At 39.6% G+C, this 27678-nt stretch overlaps 2 protein-coding genes across 2 annotated transcripts; one reads left to right on the top strand and one right to left on the bottom strand.

Moving 5' to 3' along the window:
• Positions 1 to 1211: 1211 nt before the first annotated feature.
• Positions 1212 to 4552, top strand: LOC115737728 (actin-97). Its single transcript, XM_030670029.2, has 5 exons — positions 1212 to 1377; positions 2109 to 2176; positions 2415 to 2808; positions 3346 to 3959; positions 4284 to 4552. Exons 2-5 carry the CDS (start codon positions 2117 to 2119, stop codon positions 4347 to 4349), a joined length of 1134 nt encoding a protein of 377 aa, XP_030525889.1. The 5' UTR covers positions 1212 to 1377; positions 2109 to 2116; the 3' UTR covers positions 4350 to 4552.
• A 2682-nt stretch (positions 4553 to 7234) lies between these two features.
• Positions 7235 to 17677, bottom strand: LOC115737771 (tubulin-folding cofactor E). Its single transcript, XM_030670105.2, has 16 exons — positions 17381 to 17677; positions 16920 to 17237; positions 15701 to 15871; positions 14683 to 14729; positions 13642 to 13788; positions 13484 to 13558; positions 12554 to 12663; positions 12343 to 12485; positions 12189 to 12250; positions 10385 to 10492; positions 10273 to 10307; positions 9896 to 9961; positions 8907 to 8998; positions 8757 to 8833; positions 8603 to 8680; positions 7235 to 7573 (listed from the first exon to the last, which is right to left on the bottom strand). The coding sequence occupies exons 2-16, from the start codon at positions 17233 to 17235 to the stop codon at positions 7475 to 7477; spliced, it is 1626 nt and encodes a 541-aa protein (XP_030525965.2). The 5' UTR covers positions 17236 to 17237; positions 17381 to 17677; the 3' UTR covers positions 7235 to 7474.
• Between the last annotated feature and the right edge of the window lie 10001 nt (positions 17678 to 27678).

Genomic DNA, 27678 nt, shown 5'->3' with positions numbered 1-27678 from the left:
GCCGAAAGGTTATCCCGACTCCGTCGCCTTATCTCGTAGATAAAACTAGTCAGAAATATTTCATGGGTCGGAGTTGAATTCCACTTTTTAGTAATCAAATTTTGCTTGAGACATGCACGGGGTGTCGGATCGAGATATGTATCGCGAATCGAAATCTTTTTTCATAAGATCCGACTAAGTACTGCAGGACTAATATCTTGTCACATGGACATATATAAATTCGATAAAACATATTGTAAAAATACGAGATTGAATTCTTTATGCCTTTCATATCTGGCACGTCCTTTTTGGTCCCTTTCAACCTTTTGGGGGCCCACCGCAGCCGACGTGGCACGTTGCGATTCGTCAACTCGATGGTCGTACACCACCCTTTTCTCTCCGGCCGTCGCCACCGCACGATGATACGACTTTCGACCGATTCTCGCTGTCGGTCAACGGGAGACTCGGTCTCGGAGCCGAGAAAGAAGCGGGAGCAGACAGGTGTCCCGTGGATGCGAGCGCACCAGATCGGACCTGCCAACGTGATCGTTGGGGACAGTTGCGAACGGAGGATGAGTTGGAAAAAAAAAAAAGAAACTTTCCCCCACTTTTTATTTTAATTTTTCGCGAGGTATTATTATTACTCCCACCCAACCCCTAACCTTTTATTCAGGAGAACTTTTTCTAAGACCAATTTGACCCTCATATCCCTTCCTAATTACATCTATGCCCCACCTCCTAATATGGGATTAATTATTATTTAAAAATTATCTAGAGAAGCATATGAAAAAAAAAGAAGGAATGATGAAATTTTTCCGCATTCATTTAGATGGGCCTTCATTGATTTTAAATAATTTATTCCGGTGCCTTTTATTGAATAAATTAAATTTACAGTCATTGATTTGTCGTAGTGCAAAATTATTTTTTTAGTTTATGTGGATTTTATAAAATATCCACCATTTTTAAAAAGGTTAATTTTTTTGCGGTTGGTATGCTTTTTGCTTTTTCTTTTTTTGGAAATTAATTATTTAGACATTTTCTATAATAAGCTAGTCCAATCTTTTTAATTAGCCAATCGAGAGGGGCAAACCGGTCTTTTCAGTGGCGGGGGCGACCGAAAGCGAGACAGCTGTTTCTCACCAGGGTCATTGGCGGGGTCCAACGATCATGGGGGGAGGGGCTGGGAATGGACGGCTGCGATTGAGACACAGCGAAGATTTGAGACGTTCGGTCTGGATCAGGCCCTCTTTTTGCGCCCTTTTTAAAACAAACAGAGCGCGCAACCGCTCTTCCAGGTCTGGAGCTCTCCCAGAAGCGAAGCGAGCGAGCGAGCGAGAGAGAGAGGAAGGATATTGGAGATCGAAGATCGGACTCGAAGATCGGAGTTTCTCGCCCGAGGTAACGATGATCCCATCCCCGCCTTCGATCATGAAAGATCGTAGCGATGCTCGCGGGATTCGCGCGTTCGTCCGCGATGGTTTTTTTTTGGATTTGTCTGTTTTCTGGGCTGAGAGGAATCGTTTCGGTGTCTGCGAGATCCGAAATGCCTTTTTTTTCGAACCTTTGATGCTTGTTTGTTCGTGTCGATCGTCTGTTTAGGCTTGGTCTTTGCTCGCATTTCCGTGTTTTTGTTTCGGCTCGTCGAATTCTGTGCATGTCGCTGGCTTCGTGATTTTCCGCTCTCGAATGTATGTCGATTCGATGAGCTGGCTTGTTGTCGGTTCACGTTTATGTGAAATTTTCGTCGGGCGGTTGAAATACGAGCTGCTTGGTGTGATTGCTCTGCTTATCGATTGGATCCTTGTTGGAGTTTCCGGTATCTGTGCTTATCGTGCCTCCTTCGAGACTATATTGCGCGGATTCGAGTTTAGCGAGGCTGGAGTTTCGAAACTTTGTTCTCTGGGGATTTGCTTTACATCATGTGCTCTGCATATTTCTCACCTGGATTTGCCAATGCCTCTCTGTTTTTCTATTTGTGATCAACGAGATTGCTAACAGAAATAGTTAGAAGGCATTTATCCCCCAAAGGCAATAACGAATAAAATTTTCAGTTCCTTGTGTGGTCTTATTTTCATGAATTTCCCCATGTTGAATTGCATTTGACATGATACTGGGCAATTCTGCTGCAGTTTTGAAGATGGCAGATTCTGAGGATATTCAGCCTCTTGTATGCGACAATGGTACCGGAATGGTCAAGGTAATTGCTCGAGAGTAATTTTAATGAGACATTGTAAAGTAATGGCCGTGATATGATCCTCCTCTGCTGCAATAGGAATGTTGGTAGTCAATTGAGCGTTTTATTTCCTCTACAAAAGTTCACAAGTGCTGTGGTTTCTACCACTTGTGACACCAATTGGCTTAGATGCCGTGCTTAGAAAATGGAAATTTTTTAGAAGTTTGAGTTGCTCTCAACTGATTCACAATTATGAATTCAGGCTGGGTTTGCTGGAGATGATGCTCCTAGAGCAGTATTCCCTAGCATAGTAGGTCGACCTCGCCATACGGGTGTTATGGTTGGTATGGGACAAAAGGATGCTTATGTTGGGGATGAGGCTCAATCAAAGAGAGGTATTTTGACATTGAAATATCCGATAGAACATGGTATCGTTAGCAATTGGGATGACATGGAGAAGATTTGGCACCACACGTTCTACAATGAGCTCCGCGTGGCCCCAGAAGAGCATCCTGTTTTGCTAACAGAAGCACCTCTCAATCCTAAGGCAAATCGAGAGAAGATGACTCAAATAATGTTTGAGACATTCAACACTCCTGCAATGTATGTGGCCATTCAGGCTGTCCTTTCACTCTATGCCAGTGGTCGTACAACTGGTAAGCAATTTTACGAGTTTCTGCTTGTATTTTCCTTGTAAGTAATTAACGCAAGAGAAACCATGTTATTTAGGAACAAAATATCTTGAAGAACCTCATGTCAGGAAAAATTGTTCTGTTTGAGGATTGAAGGTGGACACTAGATTCGTTTGAACTCAATGAAAATTATGTTCACATCAGTATATGGAATGGACATGCACACACATACACGAACGTCCATCATTTCATGCATTGTCTAAATCTAAGAATTATTGTCCTGTGAACATCCCATACAAAATTTGTGCCGCCAGCAGTCACGTGAGTGACACATAACCATATTTCCAGTCAATGGAAGCTCTGAAATAATGTCTCCAATGTATTGGGACATATTGTATCTTAAGTTATCATATCAGACAATTCTACCGTGCCACCATTGTGAAACTGAAGTCTCGTCAGTCACTGGAGAATGGTAGTCATAACTCATGCAACATCATTTTATTCCAACGTTGTATAGGCGTCTGCAAATTGAGTTTCCTGTTTGTACCTTTGTCTATCCAGGTATTGTTCTGGACTCCGGAGATGGCGTGAGTCACACTGTTCCCATATATGAAGGCTATGCCCTCCCACATGCCATTTTGCGTCTCGACCTCGCAGGCCGTGATTTGACAGATGCCCTTATGAAAATTTTGACTGAGCGTGGCTATTCTTTCACTACCACTGCCGAACGAGAAATTGTGAGGGACATGAAGGAGAAATTAGCTTACATTGCTCTTGACTATGAACAGGAGTTGGAAACCTCAAAGACAAGTTCATCTGTTGAGAAGAGCTATGAGCTACCTGATGGACAGGTCATCACCATTGGAGCTGAACGGTTCCGCTGTCCTGAAGTGCTCTTCCAACCCTCCATGATAGGCATGGAATCTCCTGGCATCCATGAAACAACATACAATTCTATCATGAAGTGCGACGTCGATATCAGAAAGGATCTTTATGGCAATATAGTTCTCAGCGGAGGCTCTACTATGTTTCCTGGCATTGCTGATAGAATGAGCAAAGAAATTACTGCACTGGCTCCTAGTAGCATGAAGATTAAAGTGGTGGCACCCCCTGAGAGAAAGTACAGTGTTTGGATCGGAGGTTCCATTTTGGCATCTCTCAGCACCTTCCAGCAGGTAATGAACCTCACTTGTCCTTGCTCTTTCAGTGCGCATACTTGAGAAGAGAGATGCATTTGTTGGCCCATATACGACTGCACACGTAGAAAGTTTAGTACGGTTAGTCAATAACAGGTCTGCATGCAGTAATGACAGTACCTTGCTATATAAGAGGAATCGTATGAAGGTTTGAGAATCCATAGTTGTCGTTGATGTTCTCTATTTTATCTTAATTTGGATTGACATTTATATACTTTGCTTGGAGGGCACCTCTATCTACACTTATTCAGACAGCAAGTATATCATGTCCTGTCTTTTTTTTTTTTTTTTTTCTGAGTGCAGATGTGGATCGCAAAGGCAGAGTATGATGAATCGGGGCCATCAATTGTTCACAGGAAATGCTTCTAATCGTCTAGTGGGGATTGGCAAACGCCGTAGAAGAGATTCTTTTATCACGGAGAGGTTTCTATCTGCAGAAATTTTCCTTTTCCTCGAGTTTCCGACTTTTTGGTTTTCTTCCTCGTGATTTGGGACTATTGAATGTAAACCTAAGTGAATTACCGTGAAGATTCGTTTGTTCTTATACCTTGTTACTGCAGAAAAGCCTGTTATCTTGGTAACTTGGCATGGTTTTGAATCAAGATTCTTTAAAGCAAAGTTCATTTGATGATTGTAATTGACGAGTGTAACTTCCATATATGCATGAAGGGTGCTTTTGCAGAGCCCGCCGTCTAAACGATTTATCTGCTATCGGATGATGGCTTTTGAGTTTCTAGTCTTTCAGATAACATGCCTATTCGTATTGAATTTACGGTTCGCTCAAGTAGCAGTGACCCAAATAAGACATAGAAAGTAGAAACAACTAGTTTATGGAAAATCTTGGCCCTTTTTTCCCCTTTTTGAGGGGTGCGTTTGTAATTGTTTCGCGAAAATCGGTAACTTGAAAATGTTTTAAAAATGAGATAATAAAAGCTATATTCATAAAATCAGTAACAATAGTTAGGCATGTAATGTTGTTAGTGAAAGCATTTCTCATTCTGGGCAACGAAATAAGGAAAAAAGTTCTCATTAACAATTCTTATTAATTCATTTTAGTGGACGATGTGTAGAGATCAAAATTAGAAAAAAAAAAAATTAAATTCTTAACTTTTCACGAAGCAAAAGCACGAAGTGCCACTAAAGTACGACCAATTATCTTTTAGCACTCTTGAGATATTCATAGACCCGATTACTTTAACTTTTCTATTGAAAAAATTATTAAAAAAATTCTAAACCTATTATAATTTCGCCAAATCAATTCTAAATTTTTTATATTTGTGCAAATTCAGTCCTACATATTTTACATTGCCGTAACCAATTCTTAATAATAATTTAAGTTTTTTTTCGTTTTTATATTTATATTTATATTTTATTATTATTATTATTATTATTATTATTTTCTTTTTTTTTCCTTTCTCTTCATCTTCTTCCTCCATGGCGAGGCCCGTCTCGCGAGCCGACGTGCAAAATCGACAACGCATAGCCGGAGGACGAGGAGCATCTGGGTCGGTTCGCCGAAAGAGCAGAATCAAAATTGTCCTCGTGCCCGTTCTCGCCGTCCGTTCACCGGATTCAAATCCATGCCCAGTCTCGCTCGCATAGCTCTCCTTCGACTCGGGGCTTCTTCGATTCCTCCATCTCCCCCACCCACTGCTCAGCCCGGTGTTGAGTTCCTCGAAGAAGGCGCACTCGTTCACGGTCTCTTACCTCATCAAAGGCCAGATGCGGTCCTCGAGGTTTGTCTCGGATTCAAATCTCGTGCGCCTTTAGGAGATACCCCAGGATTGCTTATCTCGAGCCCAGATGTCCTCTTGACAAAGCTCGACTTCTTACGCTCTAGAGGCATTTCGGATTAAGAACTGGTCAAACTCGTAGTTTGCAGTTCCGGGGGTTCTGACCAGGAGCTTAGACCATCATCTGATACCCACTTTCGAATACACAAGCGGGGTACCCAATGCTAAGGCCATAAGATCCATCAAGAAGAATCCGCCTTGCCGGTGGCCGGCGGGGGCAAGCTTCGCCGGCCAGAGGAGGAAGATTTTTTTGGTCGGAAGCCGGAGGAGGAAGATGAAGTTGAGAAAAAAAATGAAAGAAAAAGAAAAATAATAATATAAAAATAATTTCGAAAATATTTAAAAATTATTGAAAATTAGTCACATCGGATCAAAATTAGCCGAAATGAATGAATTGACATAAATGCAAAAATTTTAGGATTGAATTGGTAAAAAGAAATTTATGACTGAATTGACATAATTACAATAAGTTTATGATTTTTTTGATAATTTACTCCTTTCCTATCTAAATTTTTCCGACAATATCACTCCACTTTTAAATCCCAAAATATGCACCCCAAATTTTGTTGTTAGAATTTCAAAAGACCAAATTACCAATTTCTTCAGCAATTGGCCCCCGAAATAGTCATTTTATACAACAAGTTTCTTGACATGATTCTAGCGAGTTGAAAGCCGGCATTGTGTTAAGGTTAAAAAAAAAAAAAGTTAGTGTCGCCATGGCCAATTCAATTTGCACTAATCAAATTTGAGGCAGAGTCATCCAATCAATAATTAAACTGAATTTTAATGACATCTCTTTTCATGGTGACAATGATAATAAACATTGTAATTTTGTCGGACACCATTCACACGAGGTTTCAGTTTGCTGGTTCACTATCGATGAGGAGATTTGGTCGGAGAATGGTGTGGCTACACGGAAAACATAGCATGAAACAGTTCTTCCGAGCGAGTAGCCCATGATGGGCGGTGGGGTACTAGGCTGGTGGCCGGTGGCCCAGATTTCGCGGCTAAAAGCTAAAACTTGGCTATTCGTCCCGAACCCGACCTTTAACACCCCTGACGCCACCCGAGCTGAGCTCCAACCAATAAGGCTCGGCAAAAGCTCGGTTGAGTTCTAGCAGAACTGAAGAGCACGAAACTAAGCTTTGTTTCATTTACACTCCGACATGAAGGTTTCTTGGCTTCAAAGCCTCCCCAACCCTAAAGTCTTTTCAGCCACTGCGATCCCTGGCAAGAGTTTACCGAACAGTCTGTCTTTGTCATGGGACACTACTCTAATTTGTTGGGTCAGCCAAGCCAGAATTCGCATTTCTGAGAAAATCGCACGCTGATCAGTGTCAATAAGAAATTTAGACCACCCGGTTAGAAATTGACGGAGCACGGGCTATTGAGATTGGCTTGAAACTTTGACGCCACTGTCAGATCCATGCTGACCAATCCCTTCAGATAGATGAAAAATGGTCTAGAATTTCAAAACATTGCAGATTTTTTTTTAAAGTTAACATGGCATAAGAAGTATCTCAAACAAATTATCTGAGTATATTGCAACAACGATCAGAATAAATGACAGCAAACATATGTTGGGGAACACGAATAACCAGAAAAGAAGAATCTTGTGGAGTTGGATGTCCAACATTACCCATGCTACCCATGCCCCATGTCTATGCCGGTGAAAGGACCCAGCCATCCGCATAACTTCGACTAAGTCTCTTCATCTATGAGAATAATCGAAGAACTGTCTATTCCAAGGTCCACTAGAGATGCCATTTCGTCATCAAGCAACATCGGTAGAGGAGAACCCTGTAATCATCGAAGATTGAAAGCACTTCAATCAATATGCTGAGAGGTTTTCTGAACCTCGTGAACATCGCAAAAACTTGTAAACTGACATCAGATGGAAAAAAGCCAAATGAATATGAACCTGAGAATCAAACAGATTTATCTAACAAACATCCAAGTAAAAAATATTTGTTATTTCCATAACACTGTCATCCTCAAATGTAATCAATATATTGGAAGTAAGGCGCCGGCTCCCTTTTATTGACAGCACAGCTCTGCTATAAGTATGGTTAATACTCCAGGCTCCCTTCTTATTGACAGCACAGCTACGTTATAAAATGTGGTTAATACTCCCATCCCCAGGGCACTTGTTGACCAGACCTAAATTAGAATAATGACAGGAAAAGCAACCCTTTTTCCCTCAGCATGAGTTTGAACCGATGATTATCGCTGCGGTTAGTCACAGTTTCATGCAACTGCATGTGAGATCAATCTCTTTCAGGAGAAAGAGGTAAAATATGCCCACAATGCTCCTATTAGCCTGCAGAACTCGCACTTCAATTTCCCCTTCAATTTGAATGTAAAGTCACTATCAAGTGTTTTGCCCCACTTTTCAGATAAGAAGCACAAATGGGTGAATTACCAGTGCCGTCCAAGCATAAATGGAGGCCCATAGACACATCTTCTCAAAAAAACACTCTCCAAGGTGTTGGTAATGACACAAGTATGCTGGAATATATTATAAGCGGTTACTAAATTCAAATTTAGCCATACTCCCCAGGATCTGTTATCACAAACACTCGACAGTATTTCACTCAGTAAAATACAGTGTCTAAAAAAGTTTGAAAAAAAAAAAGAAGTTTCTTTTCATCACTATAAACAAACCAGATCAAGAAGACATAGAAGAGTCTTCATAAACTAAGTATATATCAATAATGAGAATCTTCTTTGCTCAAGTGTTCCTCCGCTGAAGTTAGGAATTTTAAAGAGAGGGAATGGAGGCCATTCACAGATTTAATTAACAACGCGTATATAGTGACGAAGCCAAACCTCTTCTTGTAGATATAATTTTGGCCTAGCGGACTTTAATTTAAAAACGCTTTCACAGAGAAGCTTCAGCTTTCCAACCTGAAACGGATGAACCAGAGAGTTTAGAAAGACCTCCAAATTAAAGACATAGCCATGGAAAGTTCAGGAACGCAACCGTGATACTGGCTGGCAATTTCTTTGTTTGTAAGGGCTTCTCACCCATGGATGCTGCAACGCATTTCAAAGTGATTGCTGCCCAGGAATTTGAATCAGTGTGATATGACTAATGAAACAGCACATAAGGAGACAGATATAGCATCATTACATATAAGTCCTGAAGACATTTTCTTGGGTTCTGCTGATGTAATTGATGTCCTTTCATCTTCTATTCCATGAAAATCCTTGAGCTCCATAAATCTGGAATTGGTTTCAACTCCCCATTTAATCATCAGCCACATCAGCCGAAAGATGATCGTATATTGGCTCTAAATCTCAGTTTTGTCACGTTGGTGAAAGCAATAGCTTCTAGGGTTGAGCAAAAAAGACCAAGAGCCCAAAAATTCGGACCAGCCTGCCCAGCCAGGACCAATTTTTTGAGCCCAAATAGGCGTGGGCAGATTTTGGCCTCCTTTATCTTTTTTTTTTTTTTCGTGCAGGCTAGTCCGGGCCCTTTCAGGCCTAAGATGCTCAGGACCAAAATGGCCTGGACTGGCCCATTTTTATTAAAAAATAAAAAATAAAAACAAGAAATGAATTATTTATTCTAGAAACACTCTAATAAAGTCATAACCAAGTTAAAAAAAACAAAAGAAAGAGAAAACATGTCGTCATAGTTCTCTATTTCTGAAAAATGGCCAAAAACATGTCGAAAAAGTGGGGGTCGGCCCATGCTCACCCTAGTTTCACACGTTGCAGAGTTTGAACCTATTCAAGGATATAGACAGTCATGCAATTATCCAATATCTAGGTTGTATAATGAGATTTGACCACAGAGAAATGTACCCTGCGTTTTACTTCTTTCAGTTGGAAACGAGTACGAAAGGAGCTATTATTTGTCCCTCCCCAAATTTGAGTGAGAATCAGATGCCACCCACTCACACATACACATGACAAATGCAGATCAAACCATAAATTATGATTATGAAAAATGATCTGCTAAGCCACCATTAGTGATCCATATCACCATAGGTAGGGAAAACCACATCATCATCTTAGATATGCCATTCATACGTATAAGCTTTTAATTATCATGTTACAGTACTAAAAGCACCAATATTCAACGACGATCCACTTCATACCATCCATTTTAAGTACCTGGGATGGAGACGCTTCATTTCCTCTGGGTTGACCCCGTGCCTGGACATAACAAGGCGAACATACCTGCAAGGACCAGAAGACAACATCCAGAGGGATCAAATGCCACCCTGTCTCATCCCTTCACTAACTCTCAAAGGCAACAATTGTAGCCCATGAAATTCAAGAATAAATTACATCTATTTCTCATGTATAAACACCTCTAATCAAGCTCACTAAAATGTCAATAAGGACAGTTATAAAGCCCCATAAAAGAGATCTTGGACAAGATATTACAAGTCAATCCCCCTGATATCGCGCAATATTCATTAAAAAGCATGCCTTTCCTCCAGCACTAGACAAGAACAGTAAAGGGATATAGTTAAAGAAAAACGTGCCGTATCTCAGACTCCTTCCTTTCTCGAGCACTGACCTGAAAGGTACATGGAGAATACATAAGGTTCATCTACATCTGAAGAAGTGAAAAGCAAAACTATGGATGAAATTCACCTCACTCCCATTTAGTACTTCAACTCTTGCTAAACGAGCAACCAGGACAAATCTTGGGACACCACCTTTTGCAGGATCAGCGATTGGATTTTCAGAAAGCCTAATGTCCTAGGAGGAAAGAAAGACAAGCAATCAAAAACATACAAATGCCAAATCTGAATATGGGAAAAAGAAGTGCGATATTTTTAGTTGTCATGCTTTATGATCTGTAATAGTATATTTGTTGGTTAAAGCAAATGATTGAACAATCATTGGCAGTCATTACAGATTCTTTATCCTCATAGACATATAATCACCTTCTCATTGACTGCACAATAGCAGACACACAGGATTCCCCTTAAAATGAAAGTTTTGTCCAACCACTTAGTGCCTATATTGGGGAAAAACTCTGTAGAGCCAACAGAAGCAAACATTTTGACTTTGCAAGAGTTGATATGCTGATAAAGTTTGTGAAGTACACCTACTGGTAACACAGAAACTCTCAAATAACATTAAAACTACTCTGCAAGAACAACGTGATCTAATCAACAACAATTTTCTGAATAAAGGCACACTACGTAACTCGAACTCGGACATGATTACTATATTCAGTTACGCAAACTTGCCAAATTTCTAAATTAATGACATAGGGAGCCGTCAAAAAGAGTGTCCAAAATTTGGATACAGGAGAACATGTCTCCATCATAAGGACAGATGTATATTCTGACATATTTCATCCTTTATATGTTTTGGACAGCTAAATTCTCTACGGTTTCCAACCAAAAAACAAAACTTTCTATGGTTTAGTAGTTTCAACTTTGGTGTTATGGTTTTCTTTCAATTACAATAGGGAATTCCCACGTTTATCTTGTCAATTCCCACATTCTCCCCAGCTTACTTAGTAAATTTTTCGTTTGGTATCATAAAAGTATCTGTTATTGGCTAAAAAGTTGTTTGGGTTTTCTATCAGTTAAAGCTTCAGCTTCTAGTAATATGATTGGTTCTCTGGTTCGTTTTATTTATAAATGCCCTTTAAATCAATATCGCTTGCAAAATGTTGGGCAGTAAGGCTTGCCACATAATGTTCTTGCATGTTCTACTCTAGGCTTGTTATGGAAAAGGTTTTCAAAAAACAGATTACAGGGCTCTTTATTTTGCATGAGACTTTTCTTTATCTTCTTCTGACAAGCTCTCTTGGGTTTTAAAAGCAATGTAAATTTTCGCCTCTGTCTTCTTCATCTTTGCCTCTACCTTCGAGTATATTATGCACAAGCTTTATCCTGATAGCCAGAGAGGGGTGAGTCCTAGTGCATTTTAGTTTCGACCATCAGCAATAGCTCATTTGCCTATACAAGCATTGGCCTACTTGTCGTCTGAGAACCACTAATCTTGGACGAGATTCTCTAATTTGATCAATATTTTAGCTTTCAAAATGATGATAAAGATGAAAAAATCAAAGAAGGAAAGTTTGTTCAACTCAAGCCAAAGAAATAGAAGTCCCAAGCGGTAAACTTTATCAGTTAAAACATTCAACATTTTACTGTTACCTTCAAGAAAAGGGATGCGAATCAGTGGTTCAGCCGATCCTACCGGTTCAACCAAAAAACAGTTGCTTAACTGGCTATTCAGCAGTCAAACTCTAAAAACACTGGGTTTGGCACCTTCAGTGTCTATGTCTACTACACTAATGTCATTACTCAAAACTCCCTATATTCTCATAACTAAAGTTTCCTCTTCTTTATCAGCCAAAAAAATTCTGCACCTTCTCGCTGACCAAAGAAAATGAAAAAAAGGTAGCACATATTGTCCTGAACAAAATGCTTACCACCAGCTTAGGGAAATAGTTCAGCGAGTCGAGAAATTCCAGATCTTCAATGCAATTGTTCCCTAAAACAGAAACCAAACTAGCATTAATATAATAATTGGCTGGATAGCCACAATAAGGTATACACAACTTGTGAATTAGTTCTAATAAGTACCCAGAAGAAGACAACGTAAATTTTGGAATGGCTTAAAGCTCTCATTATGAATGTCATATTGATTCAGCCTTCTGCCAAATGAATCTTTGCCAGGGTAAAATATCCGCTTCAACTTGTTCTTGTTCAAATGTATCTGCTCCAGGCTGAATTGGGAAACAAGTTTTAATATAAAGTCCAGAAAAGAAAATTGGGAATAGGACAGCTCCCTCACCTTCTAAGCTGGGAAAGCTTCACAATTTCCTCCCAGTCAGCTATAGAGTTATTTTCCAAGTTGAGAAGCCGAAGAGAATCAAAACCCCCACCTACGAAGGATGGCCCTGACTACAAATACAGAAATTGTGCAGTGGCCCCAGAAAGTTAAATCAAAATCTGAATGTCGACCATAATTTGGAAGTTGAAAGGGACACAGATTTTGTCAGAGAGAACTAAACTCAAATGACCAATCTTTTTATAGACATAGTTTCTAGTTACACAATATGAAAAGTCCGGCCAGGTATATTCCCAAAGTTTCTTCACCACAAAAAGTCATATATTATCTCTACAACAAAAAGAAGAGAAGTGTCGACCAACTTTCATTCTCAAAGAGTTAAGATTGCACCAGTCGTCTTACATTTTTAAAATATTATAAAGAAATAATTGTGTGAAATTATTTATAAAAAGTAGTTGCTGTTGAGACTAATTTGCACTTGTCATAGATAGAACTCATATAATTTCCCCACTTATTTTCACCCTTTGCCAGGTCATGACTCCCAATCTCTTGAATAATTATGTGTAGTAGCTAGAAGATCAAAAGTGCACGACACAAAGAATAAGGTACAAACTGAAAAATGCATGAACATTACTGTCATTATGTGCATAACATTAACATGGTGTACCTTGTCATGTGCATTTGCCTGTTCCTAAGTGCAAACACACAGATTGATGATTTGTTAAGGCTGATTTGGGTTGGTATATCACATCTTCCTTAAAAGCAAAAGGATGTCCCTTGATGCCTAACATTTATTCTCTGTTGGTCTTGTTTGACCATAGCAAGGTTTCTTATTCTTTGGTTCCTGAGCATGTAGTATTATTTGATATTGCTCTACACAACCAAAACATAAAAGAAATCCCAGGGTATTTTATTGATGATACAGTAACATACTTCAATTGTGCTTATGTTATTTCCCATCAGATGCAACTCTTCAATTGATGGAAGTGACTGTTTGAGCAAATCAACCTGGAAGTGCAAAATGCATCATTATACGTCTGAGAAGAAGTTGAAAAGATTGCAGAAAAATAATGACGGGAAGATTAGAGTACCTGCTCCCAACTTATGCGCGTATTGTTCAAGACTAGTACACGTAAGTGATATAACCTCGTCAAGCCAGTAGCATTCTTTCTCATTAAATTGTTAGACAAATTAAGGACAGTGAGAGTTGGTAAAGTTTCACATAGCATGCCAACATCCTGCAACAAAGGTTCATTAAAATTAGCACATGGATACAAAGGGCGATGTTTATTTTGGTTCTCAAAACACTGCACACATGCAAATAACTTGAGTCGAAGAGCAGTGGCTGCTTTACGTTTATTTGTTTTTTTCCACCTGAATTAAGTGGACACCCGTATTACCAGCTGTCCTAGCTGTCTAGAGAATGTTCACTAGTCAGACAAGTAGCGATACCAACACCTTGTTTACATGTTCTTTAACCAAATTGGGTGGCAACCAGTGATCACCGTTTCTAATCATTTTCCTACCCGTCGAGAAAGTTGCATCTAATTCCACCGCAAATAAAGAAATACAAAAAGATAAGGAAAAAGAAAGAAAGAAAGAAATTGGCCAAAAAAAATTATCGGTCAGGTATTACTTGTGTAGAGTCAAGGGAAGATCATATTTCCACTAGTATGGTATTGTGGAACAGCTCATACAGTTTAGGTGGGTTATGCAGAGCACCCCTCTTCGAATTTTGCAGCATCAAATTTTCTCTGTTGGGTCTCATCATCCTAAAAAATCTGGAAGCAATATGTCACTTTGCTTATTGTGATGCATGTCAAAAGAATTCAGAAGAGGAATGTTTTGACGATCCAAGTCTCCCCTTTATAGTTTTTAGTTGCTTTAAAATTTTTAGGTCTTCATGCACTAATCTTCCTTCTTCATAGTTTCTGTTCTAATACTATGGTTTTTAGCCTTTGTTTCCATATTCTTCTATATTCTTCATGGACTAGAACAGTTCTTCATTCGTATATGTAGAAAGAGGCAAACAAAAAATTGCTTCAACAAGCTTAGTTAAGCAAATACAGGATATATAATTTGCAGCCTTAATGAGAATGAAAGGTCAATCAAAATGGGATTAGCAAAAGTACCTTCCACTCAGAAAGCAAATTTCCTGTCAAATCTAGCTCCTTCAAATCTGCAATATAAGCAACACAAGTGGAGTGTCATTTCACCAAATATAGTAGCATTGACAAGTCTATTTGGTTAAGAAAGGGTAAATGCCTACAATATTAAACCATGTGCAAAATAAGCATATGAGTACCACTTTATCCTATGCGACTCTTAGTTACTGCACTTCCTGCTGCTGTAACACACCAATGCCATTTGTAACGACTTGGCAATCAATCTACGTGAATGAAGTCGGCGAAACGACTCTTAGATGTTGATCATTTTGGGAGTAGGTCTCTCCTTAAAGTACCAAGCCACAATCTCTCTTCCATCTAATGTAGGATTGGGTTGTTACAAAATCTTTCTTATCTAGAAGAGAGGATGTTTTCATCCAAAGATTGCTCATGACTAGGAGATGAAATATTCTGGAGTTACTTTGATATTCTACATAGGTTTGATAAATTGGGGCAACAGGACAGGGCATGTTGCCCGACTAAAGCTATCAACCCCTGGAGTTACAACTCAATGGAGCAACTCTTAGTTCTTTAAGAAAAAAAAACAAAAAGAACAAAGAAAAGAAAAGCAATAGAACTCATGACATGCAGGACATTGCCTGATTAAAGCTATCAACCCTTGGAGTTACAAATTAATGTTAACACTTGTAAGTTGCAATGGACCTCATCACACAACCTACAGTGGTGACCAAATTCTTGATGATTCTCCCCACAAAACTATGATGCAGAAACAAAAGATCAAAACTCTTTTGTACAGATAAGGGAAGCAGATGTAGTTGTCGTCTGACATCACAGCAGCCAATATCCAATCACATGACCTTTAAATTGGCAGCAACCAGTTGCAGCATATATTGACTTATAAATAGGCTTTGTAGAGACAGAATTGTTCTAAAAAACTAAAAACAGATAAGATTCCAAACACAGAGAAAGTTAAGAAAAGTAAGGAAAGAAATTTCATCATGAGAACAGAGAAAAACAATCTTACTTGGTATAGTGGCACTGATTTTGCATGGTTCACCCAAAGAGCTAACGCCTAAGTATGGTAGCGATGCAGATTTCAGCTCCTCAAACCGGCTTAATTTGTCCTGTATCTTATCCATGCCAACAAGCTCAACGGATACACGCTTGTTACTTGTTGAGAGGACGTACATGCCATCTGCAACACCCAAGGAGATGATGGGGAAAATGAATATCCATAGAGCAAATCGATTCAATTCAGAGCCTAAATGATTTACATCGCTTAAAAATTTCTAGAGAAGGACGAGCAGGGAACGAATTAACCAAATAGGGACAGGATAAAATGATTCCAATCAACAGGCTTCTGTTTCATTACCTCTCTAGTGACCAAATTCAACTAACACCACTAAGATTATATGGGTGGAGATGAAAACAATACGCATCCATAATGTGTTTGCCTACATGACATCAACTAAACAACAGCACCAAGACTATTTAACAAATCTCCTACTCCTGCGAAAATCAGTAGAGTCCCACTCAGTCTGCTTAAATAAAAACATAGTGAAGCCATTAAGGTGCAGTGCCTTATCAGCCTAATCATCATTATATGGCACAGTCGAATTCAACTTTCATAAAGAGTTCATTCCATTATAACAAATCGATGACAGGGATTCAACAAACTTGGTTTATGCGAGAATTCCCAAAGAGCCATCTCTTAACCAAGCCTCATGAATAAGACTTAATATTTGTTAAATCAGATGCTTATTAGAAATTAACACATGGCATCTCTGGGAGGCAAAAACTCATATTGGTCATCACTATAATCTCACAAAATTGTTTCAAGCATCTTATCATGCAAACAACTTTGCCCACTTATCACCTAAGGCAACTTGGAACTTATTAGAGGCATCCTACTCTGTTTTACAAATCAAATTCACATAACTGGGATTCAGAGTCTCGATATTAGTGCCTAGCTCTCCTGTAAGAATTAGGAAATAAGTCAATGAAATACTTACTATATTGAACCAAAAGTCAAAACCAAGCTCAAATCCCCCGGAATACCTTTCTCAGAAGAAAAAAATGAATAAAATTCTAACCAATCTGCTCAGTTCCGATCGAGCTCTGAAACAAGGGGGACAAAAATGTGTATATGCCCAATAAGATTTTCAGACACATCAACTTCCGGATGACTAGGAGAGACAGTCCGGCAAATATAGATAAGCCGCATAAGAAAAGAGCTCGCATACCCTCCCCTTCCTTAGTAGACTCGCCGCGGTATCTGAGGTAGAGAGCCTCTAACAAAGAAATGCCGCCACTCAAGCTCTGGATCCGAACAAATGACCCGGACCTCTCGGATTTGGCCTGGAAATAACGGGCCCCATTGATCGACCCGTCGTGTTTGCCCTCGCCATTGTCCCAATCGACCCCGAACCATATCCCGCCGTGGCCCTCCACCGGTCCGACGTACTTAACCGTCCCAATTCGACGGGAATCGCCGGCTGAGTGAACTCGCTGATCGAGGTTGAAGGCTTCACCCGGTGACTCGCCCGATGTGTCTTGCATGACTGGGGAAAAAACGCACGCAAATGCAATGAGAGAGAGAGAGAGAGAGAGAGAGAGAGAGAGAGAGAGAGAGAGAGGGCACCCGCACAAAGAAAATAAGAAGAATATGGAGAAATGAGGAAACCAGAAATTTAGAAACGAATACCTGAGACTCCGAGGCAATGTGCGGTTCGTCTGCGACAGCGAACTGGTAGCCTGAGCGCGAAGGAGTCGTGGCGGAGTGTGCAGGGATCTTGAGGTGAGATGAGTGCTGCAACTGTCGGGTGGTGGCGGAGCCGATTTGGGTACGTGGCGTGGCAACGGAGACGAAGATGGCGGCTCAGCTCAGGTGTTACTTAGCGCGGCGGCGGTGGCCCCGTTGAGGGCGGAGATGGAGGACGGTGGTTCGCGTCGTTGATTGCCGCGACGGTGGTGGACTGGGCGGTGGCGTCACTGGTGTCCTCGGCTCTGGGAAGGAAGAAGACGAGACGTCCCTGGTGAGTTTCGCGAAATTACAGTTTGCTCCCCACTTTTTTTGGAATGTGACAAGTTGCCCCTAATATGAATCGACAACATATTTTTTTTTTTGGGGGTTTGGCTTTTGGCAGACGAGCTAAGACTTAATTTTTTTTTACGAAACCCCAAAAAATAAAAAAATAAACATTTAGAAATAATAGGGATAAGCATGGTTTCAATGTAGAATCGGATCGGTGGGAACCGGTCAATTTCAGATTTTATAGTATACGGGGCGGGTTTTAGGTACCAAGTAATCTAGAACTTGGAACAAATCTTTATGTTTTTTTATTGTACGTTTTTGCAAGATCATACGGTATTTAATAGGGTCCGATGACTAGTGTGTAATCTGGAAAAAAAAAAAAACACAGATTTATTTCAAGTTCCGGGTACCAAGTAAACATATAATAAGAAAAACACAAAGATTTGTTCCAAGTTACAAGATCTTACGATATTTAATGGCGTCTAGTGACTAGTGTGTAATCTGCAACCACTAGTCTAAGCTTCTATTTCCGGTGATATAAATGATTAAGGCTTTTACTTTGTTAATGTTTCATATTTTTCGTGTGTCTAACATGAATAATGGTTAGTGGATTGTAGCAACAAATGATGGTCATTAAAGGTAATGCTACACTGCATTCGTTCAATTAATGATACATGTGGTATCTAGGTAGTCATTGGAACCTATGACAGAATAGGTTTCAAAGTTCGAGATGCAAAGTAGGTTGCAAGTTCAAAAAGTTGGAGAACTGATTCCGACAAGCGGGTTTCAAGTTCAGGGAAAACGTGGACCGACTCTAAAACCGATGAACACTTATACATAACAAGCTAGAAGTAAATATGGGCTCATTGGGAGAGAGAAAACTCAATGAGATTGATTTAGGATTGACTTTTAAGGGGGTGTTTGTTTCTGTGGAAATATTTTATGAATATTTTCGAGAAAATTGTTTTTCAAGAAAATGCTTGCCCTCTTTTAGTTTAGAGATTTATTTTACTAACTTTATCTATGCGTATTTTCTTTGACCTTATACGGGTTTCCATTGACCGATCATTTTCAGTAAATCAAATGAGTGAAAGTCCAAAAAACTATTTTGACGTTTCTTTTTGCTCAAACAAACACAACTTTATAATTAATTGCAATGGCCTAAATTCCCAAAGCTGCTTTTGAAATCCAAATACCAATAGTGTTCTTATGTTCCTTGATTTCAACTTTTATGATTCCGGTTTCGAGTTATCAACTAAAAGTGAATTCGGTGGATTCAAATATGGTCGAGCTTGGCGCCGTGCAACTGAAATTCAGCCGCTTCGAGCTCGGCAGCTATGGAAGGGCCATGGAGACCGACTGCCATGTTTCTAAGGACTTTCAAAGCACTGTGGTTTTCCCATTAGCAATGTCAATATCAATTCTGGGGATTTAAGGTCAAGAATAAACTTGCAGGGCTGGAAATCCAAAAGCTATTCTGGCTAAACTTAAATGGCGTTTCCTCAACGAAGAGAACAGATTGTAGGATAGAGTTCTCTACTTCTCTGTGCCAAGTACCTTCCTAGAAGTTTTAACCCCTGTCCTGGTGGAAGGAGTTTCTCGGCCATGGCCATTCCATGGCCGTGGAGCTCGAAGCTGCTGAACTTCAGTTGCTTCGAGGCGAACCAGATGTTACAAGGCATTGAGGTGGACTGGATTTTGCAGCTCCATATCAGGGTCGTCGAGCTCGAGGTTGAGATCTCATCCGCCATGGAGGAATCATTGAACTTCAAGTGGCTGAAGCAGCCATGGTGGTGTTCAAGGGTTTGTTCAAGGGCGGCGGCGGCAGCTTGCGGCGGAGGCCAGAAAACATGCAAGAAAAGAAGACTAAAGGTGCAAAGAAAAGAAAAAAGAAAAAGAAAATTAAGCAAAACACAAAAATTTAGCCTATTATTCTCTTTCGTAAAAATAGAAGACTTCCACACTTACATATTGGCCCACACACTCCCATTTATTCTATGTGGGACAAGGCACTTCCAAAATTTGTTTTACAAACAAACTACCAACAATCTCCCACTTTGTTTATAGAACAAAAAGTTTTGATTAATATTTTCAAAAATAAAATACATCCAATATTTCCATGAGTTTAATATACATACATAAAGGTATCTTTCAAGTTAAAACCTTTGTTTAGTGCAAGTATATCAAATTTTTATGAAAGTTACAAGTAACTGTAGCTTTAACCTTACTACTTTAATAATAGAATCGATACACTTGCACATATATTAATCTCTTGTTTCAACTAGAAGTTTTATTATCGCCTTGTGCTTATTTCTGTTTTATGAGCTCTCTAGAAAGTAACTTTGACTTTTGTAATAAGCAGAACCACTCCTAAACTCATATAGGTGAAATATCTATCATGTGTTCCTATTAATAAACACATTATTCATTTATATTGTACTTCATTAAGAGTATAACTTAGCTTACAATAACGTAACCAACTATTCGGCTTCTCATATCCGGATTAATGTCAGTATCAAACAATCACTTTTCGTAACTTATTTTTATTCATTAAATTTTATAATTAGTGATATGCTAGTATTACGGGCGATTTTTGTCAAAGGGTTTCGGCCCTATTTCTTTTAGGTCATCTTTGCCCCATCTCTTGGTAGAGCCTTTATAGAGGAATCAGCCAGGTTCTTGTTGGACCTCGCATACATAATTGTTATGATACCATCATGAATCAATTGTCTCACGCACTTATGTCTTAAATTGATATTATGAGTGGTACTATAAGCTCTTATCAAATGGCGTGATTATCACAATGAATAGAAATAGGAGATCTTGAAAGCGAAGGTCTCCGCGAACGCGATGGTCCTTGGGAAAACGGAGGTCTTCAAAGCGGCGGTCCTCGCGAAAATGGAGGTCTTCGAAGCGGTGGTCAAGTGAAAATGAAGGTCTTCAATTGTAAGCGAAAAGAAAACAGAGTGGTTGAACTTCCGTTTCTTTAATTGAGTTAATCTTGAAGGATAACGAGCTTGTTTGGTTTAGCATTGGGGAATGTCTTTGGGAAAATGCAAATGTCTTTGGGCTAAAGGAGATTTCCGAAATGCAAATAGTATTTGGTAAAGTATATTTTAAAAACACATTGAAAAGCAGCTTTGACGTAAATTCTTTTTGTAAAAGATAACCTTTGTAAGTAATTCAATTTTTAATATTTTTATTTTTAATTACTTTATGTTTTAATTACTGTCTTTAAATTTTTTTCTCTCTTTTTTTCCTTCTTCCTCCTTTAATTTCTTCTCTGCCGGTCACCGACCACGGAGGCAACCAGCTACCGGCCACAGGCCATGCTCGACCTCGCCCCAACCTCGCCGAATCCGGCGAGGCAAGGCTTGCTCGCTCGAGGCCAAGGCTTGCGTCACCGAGGTCTACAGCAGCTACAAGGACTCATCCCAGCAATTCCAGACCTCAAGCCCCATCTTGATCCTCAAGAGCAGCAACTCCTGCTTGGTTGAGAACAAGCCCGAGTTGTGCAGCCGAGATCTAGCTTTGTCAAGATCCAGCAGCTCCTCCTTGCGTCGGCGAGCTCGTCGGCCTACGTGTCATGGCCGATCATCAGGTGGCTGTCGTCGCCGAGGTCCGCGGTCGACAAAGGAAGGAGGAAGTAGGAGAGAAGAAAAAAGAAGAAGAAAAAATAAAATAAAGAAGAAGAAAAATAAAAAGAAAATTATAGTTGCATTCCGGAAATACAACTTTGCAAAGTACCGCTAGAGCTACTTTGAGCTAAAGACCTCTAGGGGCGTTTGGAAACGCAATTGCATTTCTCTAAAATTGAGCAAAAAATGAATTAAATACTATTTACATTTGGCCAAAAGACTTTAAAGCATCAAAGTTCCTTCCAAATACTGAACAAAACAAATCCAACCTCTCTCTCAAAAGAAAAGCAAAAGAGGGCTCGAGAGGAGAAAATATGGGCAGAAGTTCACAAAAAATTTGTGAAAAGCTATCATTTGCATTTATGGCTAGCAATAAACTTTTCAGATGATTTCGTTTAAATGTAAAACTTTCGCCACGTGTCAGTCCGTGAGTAAATCTGATTAGACAAATGCCCCCCATATCAGCCGATGACGTAGAGCTTTGATTATCAATATCGACAATTCTATCAATGGACGTACATGTTTCATTCAAACAAGTGCAAATATCATGACATGAAACTTAAACTTAATCTATTCAGATTGCTTTGGATTATTGTACGGCTTTGTGGTGATTTGTACAAGCGTGCAATGTTGAGAAAAACCCCTAATTGATTTTGAGGTTGATAAAATGATCTATAAATTATAATATCTGAGTTAATATATTGAAATACCTTTTTTATAGATGTATATTCAATTGTTAAAGGAATAGTTACACAAGAATTAATTTGGTAGATGAGGCTCAGATGTTATCTTAAGGAGCTCAAACACTATTGTAAAGCACAAGGTCTAAGGAAGTATTCTTGGATGCAACAATCATATTATCATGAGATATTTTCAGGATAATATTTGTGAAATATTATATCATCACAACGACAAACAAATCAAGTTAAATTCGTTCTTGAAGATCATCAATCACAAAGATTATTGAATATCTGTCAAGTACGTGATTAAGAAAGAAGATGATGACTTACCAAGTGGAGTACTCTATCTTTGGCAATCTTGATCACAATTATTTGGGCGATTTGATTAAATGGGAGATTCTAATTTTAGTAATCTCAGTGGCTATGGAATTCTTTGTATACAATCTCGTTCAAAGGGGAAGTTTGGAGAGTGATATTCTGAAAACCTTGCAACGGCAAGTTTGAAGGTGGATGAGTATAAAAGGAGACCTTAAGGTTGAAGAGAGAACGGGAGTTTAGAATCTATAATTCCAAAGTTCAAGAAAGCTTCAACATCCTTCGTGTATTGTTGATCCAAACACCGTAATACTTAGAGGCTTTTATTCAAAATGAGTGAGTATTAGGCAGGAAATCTATTGACTAGAGAAACATCACCAAGTTGTAACATCTCAGCTATTTGCTAGTGAAATTCAGCCGATTGGCTGTTAGCGTGAAACAGTGGACATATACTTGAACAAACCCAAACCACTATAACCTAGTTGTGCGATTTCTGTATCCCTTAAACTCTCTTTACTTTATTTGTGACAATTGAATTTTGTGAAGACAGACTCCGAGGTCATCTAAGAGCTTATTCTCGATCATACTCTAAATTAAACTCTGAGCTTGTTTATTTTAATTCCACAATAATTTTCAAACAAGTTTTTGAAAGCACTTATTCACCCTCCCTCCATGCGATAACGCTAGCCACAACATGTAAAACATTGTGTACTGTGCATAGTGCATACGCTATCGCAAATCAAACTGCATATTAGTAAATCTAAGTCAACGACTATATGAGAAATTATAGGTCTAGGGATCAAATGTAACATAACTTCCTCGTCTCCAGTTTGTTGCTCCTAGTAGCTATGCCTCGGAATAAGGCCAACTGTGCTCTAAAATCCTAATCCTAGCAACTAACATGGAAAAAGTATACTGGAAGTGTCAAAAGTTATATACCTTTAGTATCAAAAGTGATTGGACGACTAAAATGATGAGAATTGTATTATTGACGCTGTACTTATCCTAGGGCAGCGAACTTTAATTTAGTTGTGCCACATACGCGCGACATGGCGCAGTGGTATATCGAAACTTGAGAACGGATTAATGGGTTAAAGTTCAGCTGTGGGAGTTGGCCTAAATCAAGTCAACGACTCCAAGATAAATGGCTAATTGTGAACGACGTAATTCAGATCCAAGCAAATGAAATGTGGCATAAAAATCAGGCCAGCTAAATCGGTCAGGTGCGGCGGTCGTGCGCAAAAACAATTTAAAAGAAAGGGAGAGCTGTGTACATGTGTGAAGTACGGGCGAGGAGGCCATGGCATTTGGCAAGATATTCCAAAATTTCCCCAGCAAGATGATGATGAAAAGCTTGGGGAATAAAAATCAATCATGAGATGCCATCATTCCTCTGGTTGTCATGGAAATCACCGGCAATAGAAGGAGAGAGAGAGAGAGAGAGAGAGAGAGAGAGAGAGAGAGAGAGGTGAAAATGAGATTGACACGTGAATTCCCTCTACACATCCACTAAGGGGTGATAATAAGAAACTTTGGGGAAAAGAAATGACCGTTTATCTCTCAAGCTTTGTTAATTTTAGCTGATCATCTCTGCGAGAACTCGCAACACTCATATAATTTAATGGTTGCGCTCTTGTCTAAGTAATAATTTATAAAATGTGCAGCTGGATACATATATACATATATACGTGCATATGTATCATGTGCTCGGAAATTATTAAGTGGGATTGGTGCCCACAAATCGTAAGGCATGATGAGGCAGATTATGAGAAATAGAAACCGCACAAACTGTGAGATACAGGTGGAAGTATCATGCACGTGTAAGTGAAGGAAGGCATTAGGGGATGGACACTTGGTAGATAGCCACTTACATCAGCCGGAGTCGGCCATCATCAGCCTTGGGAAACCTGAACCAATGACGAACCTTGGGGAAGTAAACTTTCATCAGTTTTCCCAAAGCTTTGCGATACTCAACCACCAGGGAGGGGCTGTTCGCAAGGCCTAGCTGAGAGAGGAGGCAACGTGGGAGGATGTATGTGAAGGGCAAGCCATTTGGCAACAAGTTCTCATGAATCAGCAAAAAAAATTGCAATGATGAAAAACGTGGGAAATGAAAGCTCATCGTTTCCTGGGCATTGGGCAGTTCGCCTACTCGGAATAAGAGGGGTGATGTGCACTGAATAAGAAGGAAGGAGAAGCCCTACAACTAGCATTACTCTTACCTTTCTCCACAAAATTCCTCCCGGTTCAACCCGTACGCCATTGCTAACCGCCGAATCTCGTCGGAGCACGAACCGCACCGCCGTCAACACCAACAACCCAGGCGAGTCAATTTAATTTCTCTCGCCCTCACCCGCTTCATAGTATACTCATAGTTTGTGCTTGATAGATTAGCTTGACAAGGGTTTATATTTTGTGACGTTCAACGCTTAGGTTCAGGAATTATAAACCAGCTGCCACGGACGAACCATAGGATAGTGTGGTCGCGTAGAATACATGAGACCGAAGGCTTGAATGGAAAAGTTGTTATCATTATCTTGCAGGTTATATAATGAACCGAACTAGATGATCGTCCTTGAACTAAGAAGATTATGGAGGAAAAATAGTATGATGGAATTGGCAGTAGTCTTTCACTGGCGTTGTCATGTTCCCAATGTTTGGTGGGCCGTAGGTTAAAGTATTTGGCATGACTATGTAACCAGGTGATTAGCGTGGGTTGCTAATTGGTAGGGGACGTGACAATGAATGTTGATTCAGTAACCTCAGAGATAAGAAAAAAATAATAAATAATAATAATAATAATAATAAAAGAAAAGAAATACCTTATAAGTCCTCACTGGTCGGATGTTCAAGGGACACAAGAGAACTTAGGTTCTGTTGATATCACCAAGATCTGGACAAATGCAACATCTGTGTACCTCGGCTGAGACTCTATTCCTACAAGCGCAAACTGTGAATTTTCTAGTGTGGAATAACTCAATATTCTTATGAATAGTTAGACCGAAACAAGCTGCCGTGAGAAATTGGAAGTGTGGTTTAGTTTTGTCGAATGCGCTGGTGGCGCTAGGAACATGTTGTGTTACTTGCATCGCGGCATTTTATGGCATATGCATCGCATGTGACAAATCGGAATGGGGTGGAACGGAGGCCACGAAAATGAGCTCAACTTTCCCCAAGGGAGACGGGATGCCCTGGTAAGTGGCACCAGGTGGACCGCATGATAACGCAAAGCCTCGGAGCGAGGATTCCATGGTGGGGAGTTGTTATGAAGGTCGGCAGTTACGCCAGGCAAAAGAAACGGTACTACGAATCAGAATTGATTCGAGACGAGTGGTAAGGGGTGACGGAGCTGGGAGTGCATTCATTGAGCATATTACATGTGCACATCATATACGTGTATACATGTGGTCTGGTGTGGGAATTTTAATTTATAATGGTTACCGTACTAGCATAAAGTCGAGTAGTACTGTGAAACGAGCGAGCGTCAGAGGGATCGAATTTACTCGCTGGGATTTCTCACACTTGCGATATCTGTTGTTTTAGATTGACAGGTATGGACTCATGTAGCTTTAAACTCGTATGTGTTCGATTAGTCTAATACTCGCATGTGTTCGATTAGTCTAATAGTTGGAGTTAGGTACATGAGTCGACACCCCATATTAGGCGAGTTTAAAGCTACATTAGACTGATCACACGAACACATACGAAGACGGTCAAACTGGGAGCACATAACTCCAACTATTCACACACGAACCACTGGTGACATCTTCTATCTGCATATATTTAGCAAAAAGCCGCAACACTCCCTCCAGTTGTGAACTTCACTTCCAACATCCTAAGCTCGCATCCGAACCCCGTCTAGGCATCCGCTCCGGCCGCAACTCCCCCTACCGCGTCGTCCTCGGGTCCATCATCGCCGCTATCGGCTCCCCCAAAAAGCTCAGGTAGAAATGGGCCTTCCCGTTGCACATTGACGTTCAGGAAGCTGGCCACGAACTTGTATTGGCGATGAGCCATGCCCATCGCCACATCGACTGTCAAGGTTGTGATAACCCGGGTAAGGGTGACCTCCGGCACGTTCGGGTGCTTGAAGTCTCGTGACTCAGCTTCCAAGGTGACGGCGAGGCCGTAGCGTGCGCCGGGGATATCAGAATAGGCATCCTGTTAATCTAAATATGTATATACCACAAGTGTCAGAAATTTGCAAAGAGTAAATTAGTCACTTTGGCGCTCACTCGATTCAGAATATTTTTCAACCCAAGTGAATGAGTATATCAGTCACGCATGCAGTAATAACCAAGACATGCACATGAAATATGCAGATGCTTGAGTGATACTCTCCCAGGTGTATCGCGTTTCACTTGTACCCGAGTCCATCCAACTCGTTATTTGGAGTCGGGGATTTTCTATTAGACCAAAAAAAAGTTCAAGACAAAATTTGGAATTGAACATAGGCAGATTATAATAGGATTAGTACCAAGAAAAATCTCAAAATGGTATACATGTGACAAATTTGCCCTAAACTATTTTTCTAATCTCAAAGAACCCTAAATTGGTACAATTGTAACAAATTTACCACAAACTATTTTTTTGCCACCAAAAACCCAAATCGGTACACATGTAATAAATTTACCGCAGATTATTTTTTTTTTTTACATCAAAAGCCCCAAACCGGCACACATATAATAAATTTACTCTAAAATAAATTTTTTTTATCACAAAAACACCAAAATGGTATACATATGACAAATTTACCCTTCGCTAGTTTCTAATAAATCAGGTTAATACCACGAAAAATTTCAAATTGATACATCTATAACAAACGGAAGATAAAAACCCTAAACTGGTACATCCGTCAATTGCCATGTGTTATTTAACTTAATAATTTGATGGTAAAATTTAACGAAAAACTAACAAAAAGTAAATTTATCACAAATGTAAAAGTTTGGAATTTTTTATGACAAAAAAAATAGATTGAGATAAATTTGTCATAAGTGTATCAATTTGAGGAGTTTTGTGATCGAAAAAATAGTTTAGGTAAATTTATTACAAATGTGTCAATTTGAGACATTTTGTGATATTAGCACATTATAATATGGAAAAACTGGTAACTTTTATTTCTTACTCTCTTAAGCAAGCCATACTCCTTGCACGGTATATAGAACGTTATAAAGAAAGGTACATATGCAAATAGAATGCATGTCTAAATATTGACTTTCTTGTTAATTGCCTTCATTGAACCTCGAAGTTGGTTGGAGAAAAAGTTGAAAAGAAAATTGAAAAAATAAGAAAGATCTTTTTTGTATGCCAAGTTTTTTTCAATGAACAATTTAAA

Source organism: Rhodamnia argentea, chromosome 7, assembly GCF_020921035.1.
Source record: "Rhodamnia argentea isolate NSW1041297 chromosome 7, ASM2092103v1, whole genome shotgun sequence".
In the NCBI taxonomy this organism is placed as follows: Eukaryota; Viridiplantae; Streptophyta; class Magnoliopsida; order Myrtales; family Myrtaceae; genus Rhodamnia; species Rhodamnia argentea.
The sequence above is the reverse complement of the archived record's forward strand: the minus strand, read 5'-3'. Positions and strand labels throughout refer to the sequence as shown.

Bases quoted from the DNA above. Each gene is read 5' to 3' on its own strand.
- LOC115737728 (XM_030670029.2), top strand. From the start codon at position 2,117: ATGGCAGATTCTGAGGATATTCAGCCTCTTGTATGCGACAATGGTACC. The intron at 2,177-2,414 runs GTAATTGCTCGA...TTATGAATTCAG, and splicing joins ATGGTACCGGAATGGTCAAG to GCTGGGTTTGCTGGAGATGA. The intron at 2,809-3,345 runs GTAAGCAATTTT...TTGTCTATCCAG, and splicing joins TGCCAGTGGTCGTACAACTG to GTATTGTTCTGGACTCCGGA.
- LOC115737771 (XM_030670105.2), bottom strand. From the start codon at position 17,235: ATGCAAGACACATCGGGCGAGTCACCGGGTGAAGCCTTCAACCTCGAT. The intron at 14,730-15,700 runs GTAAGATTGTTT...CTTATATTGCAG, and splicing joins AATCAGTGCCACTATACCAA to ATTTGAAGGAGCTAGATTTG. The intron at 12,486-12,553 runs GTGAGGGAGCTG...TTCCCAATTCAG, and splicing joins AAGCTTTCCCAGCTTAGAAG to CCTGGAGCAGATACATTTGA.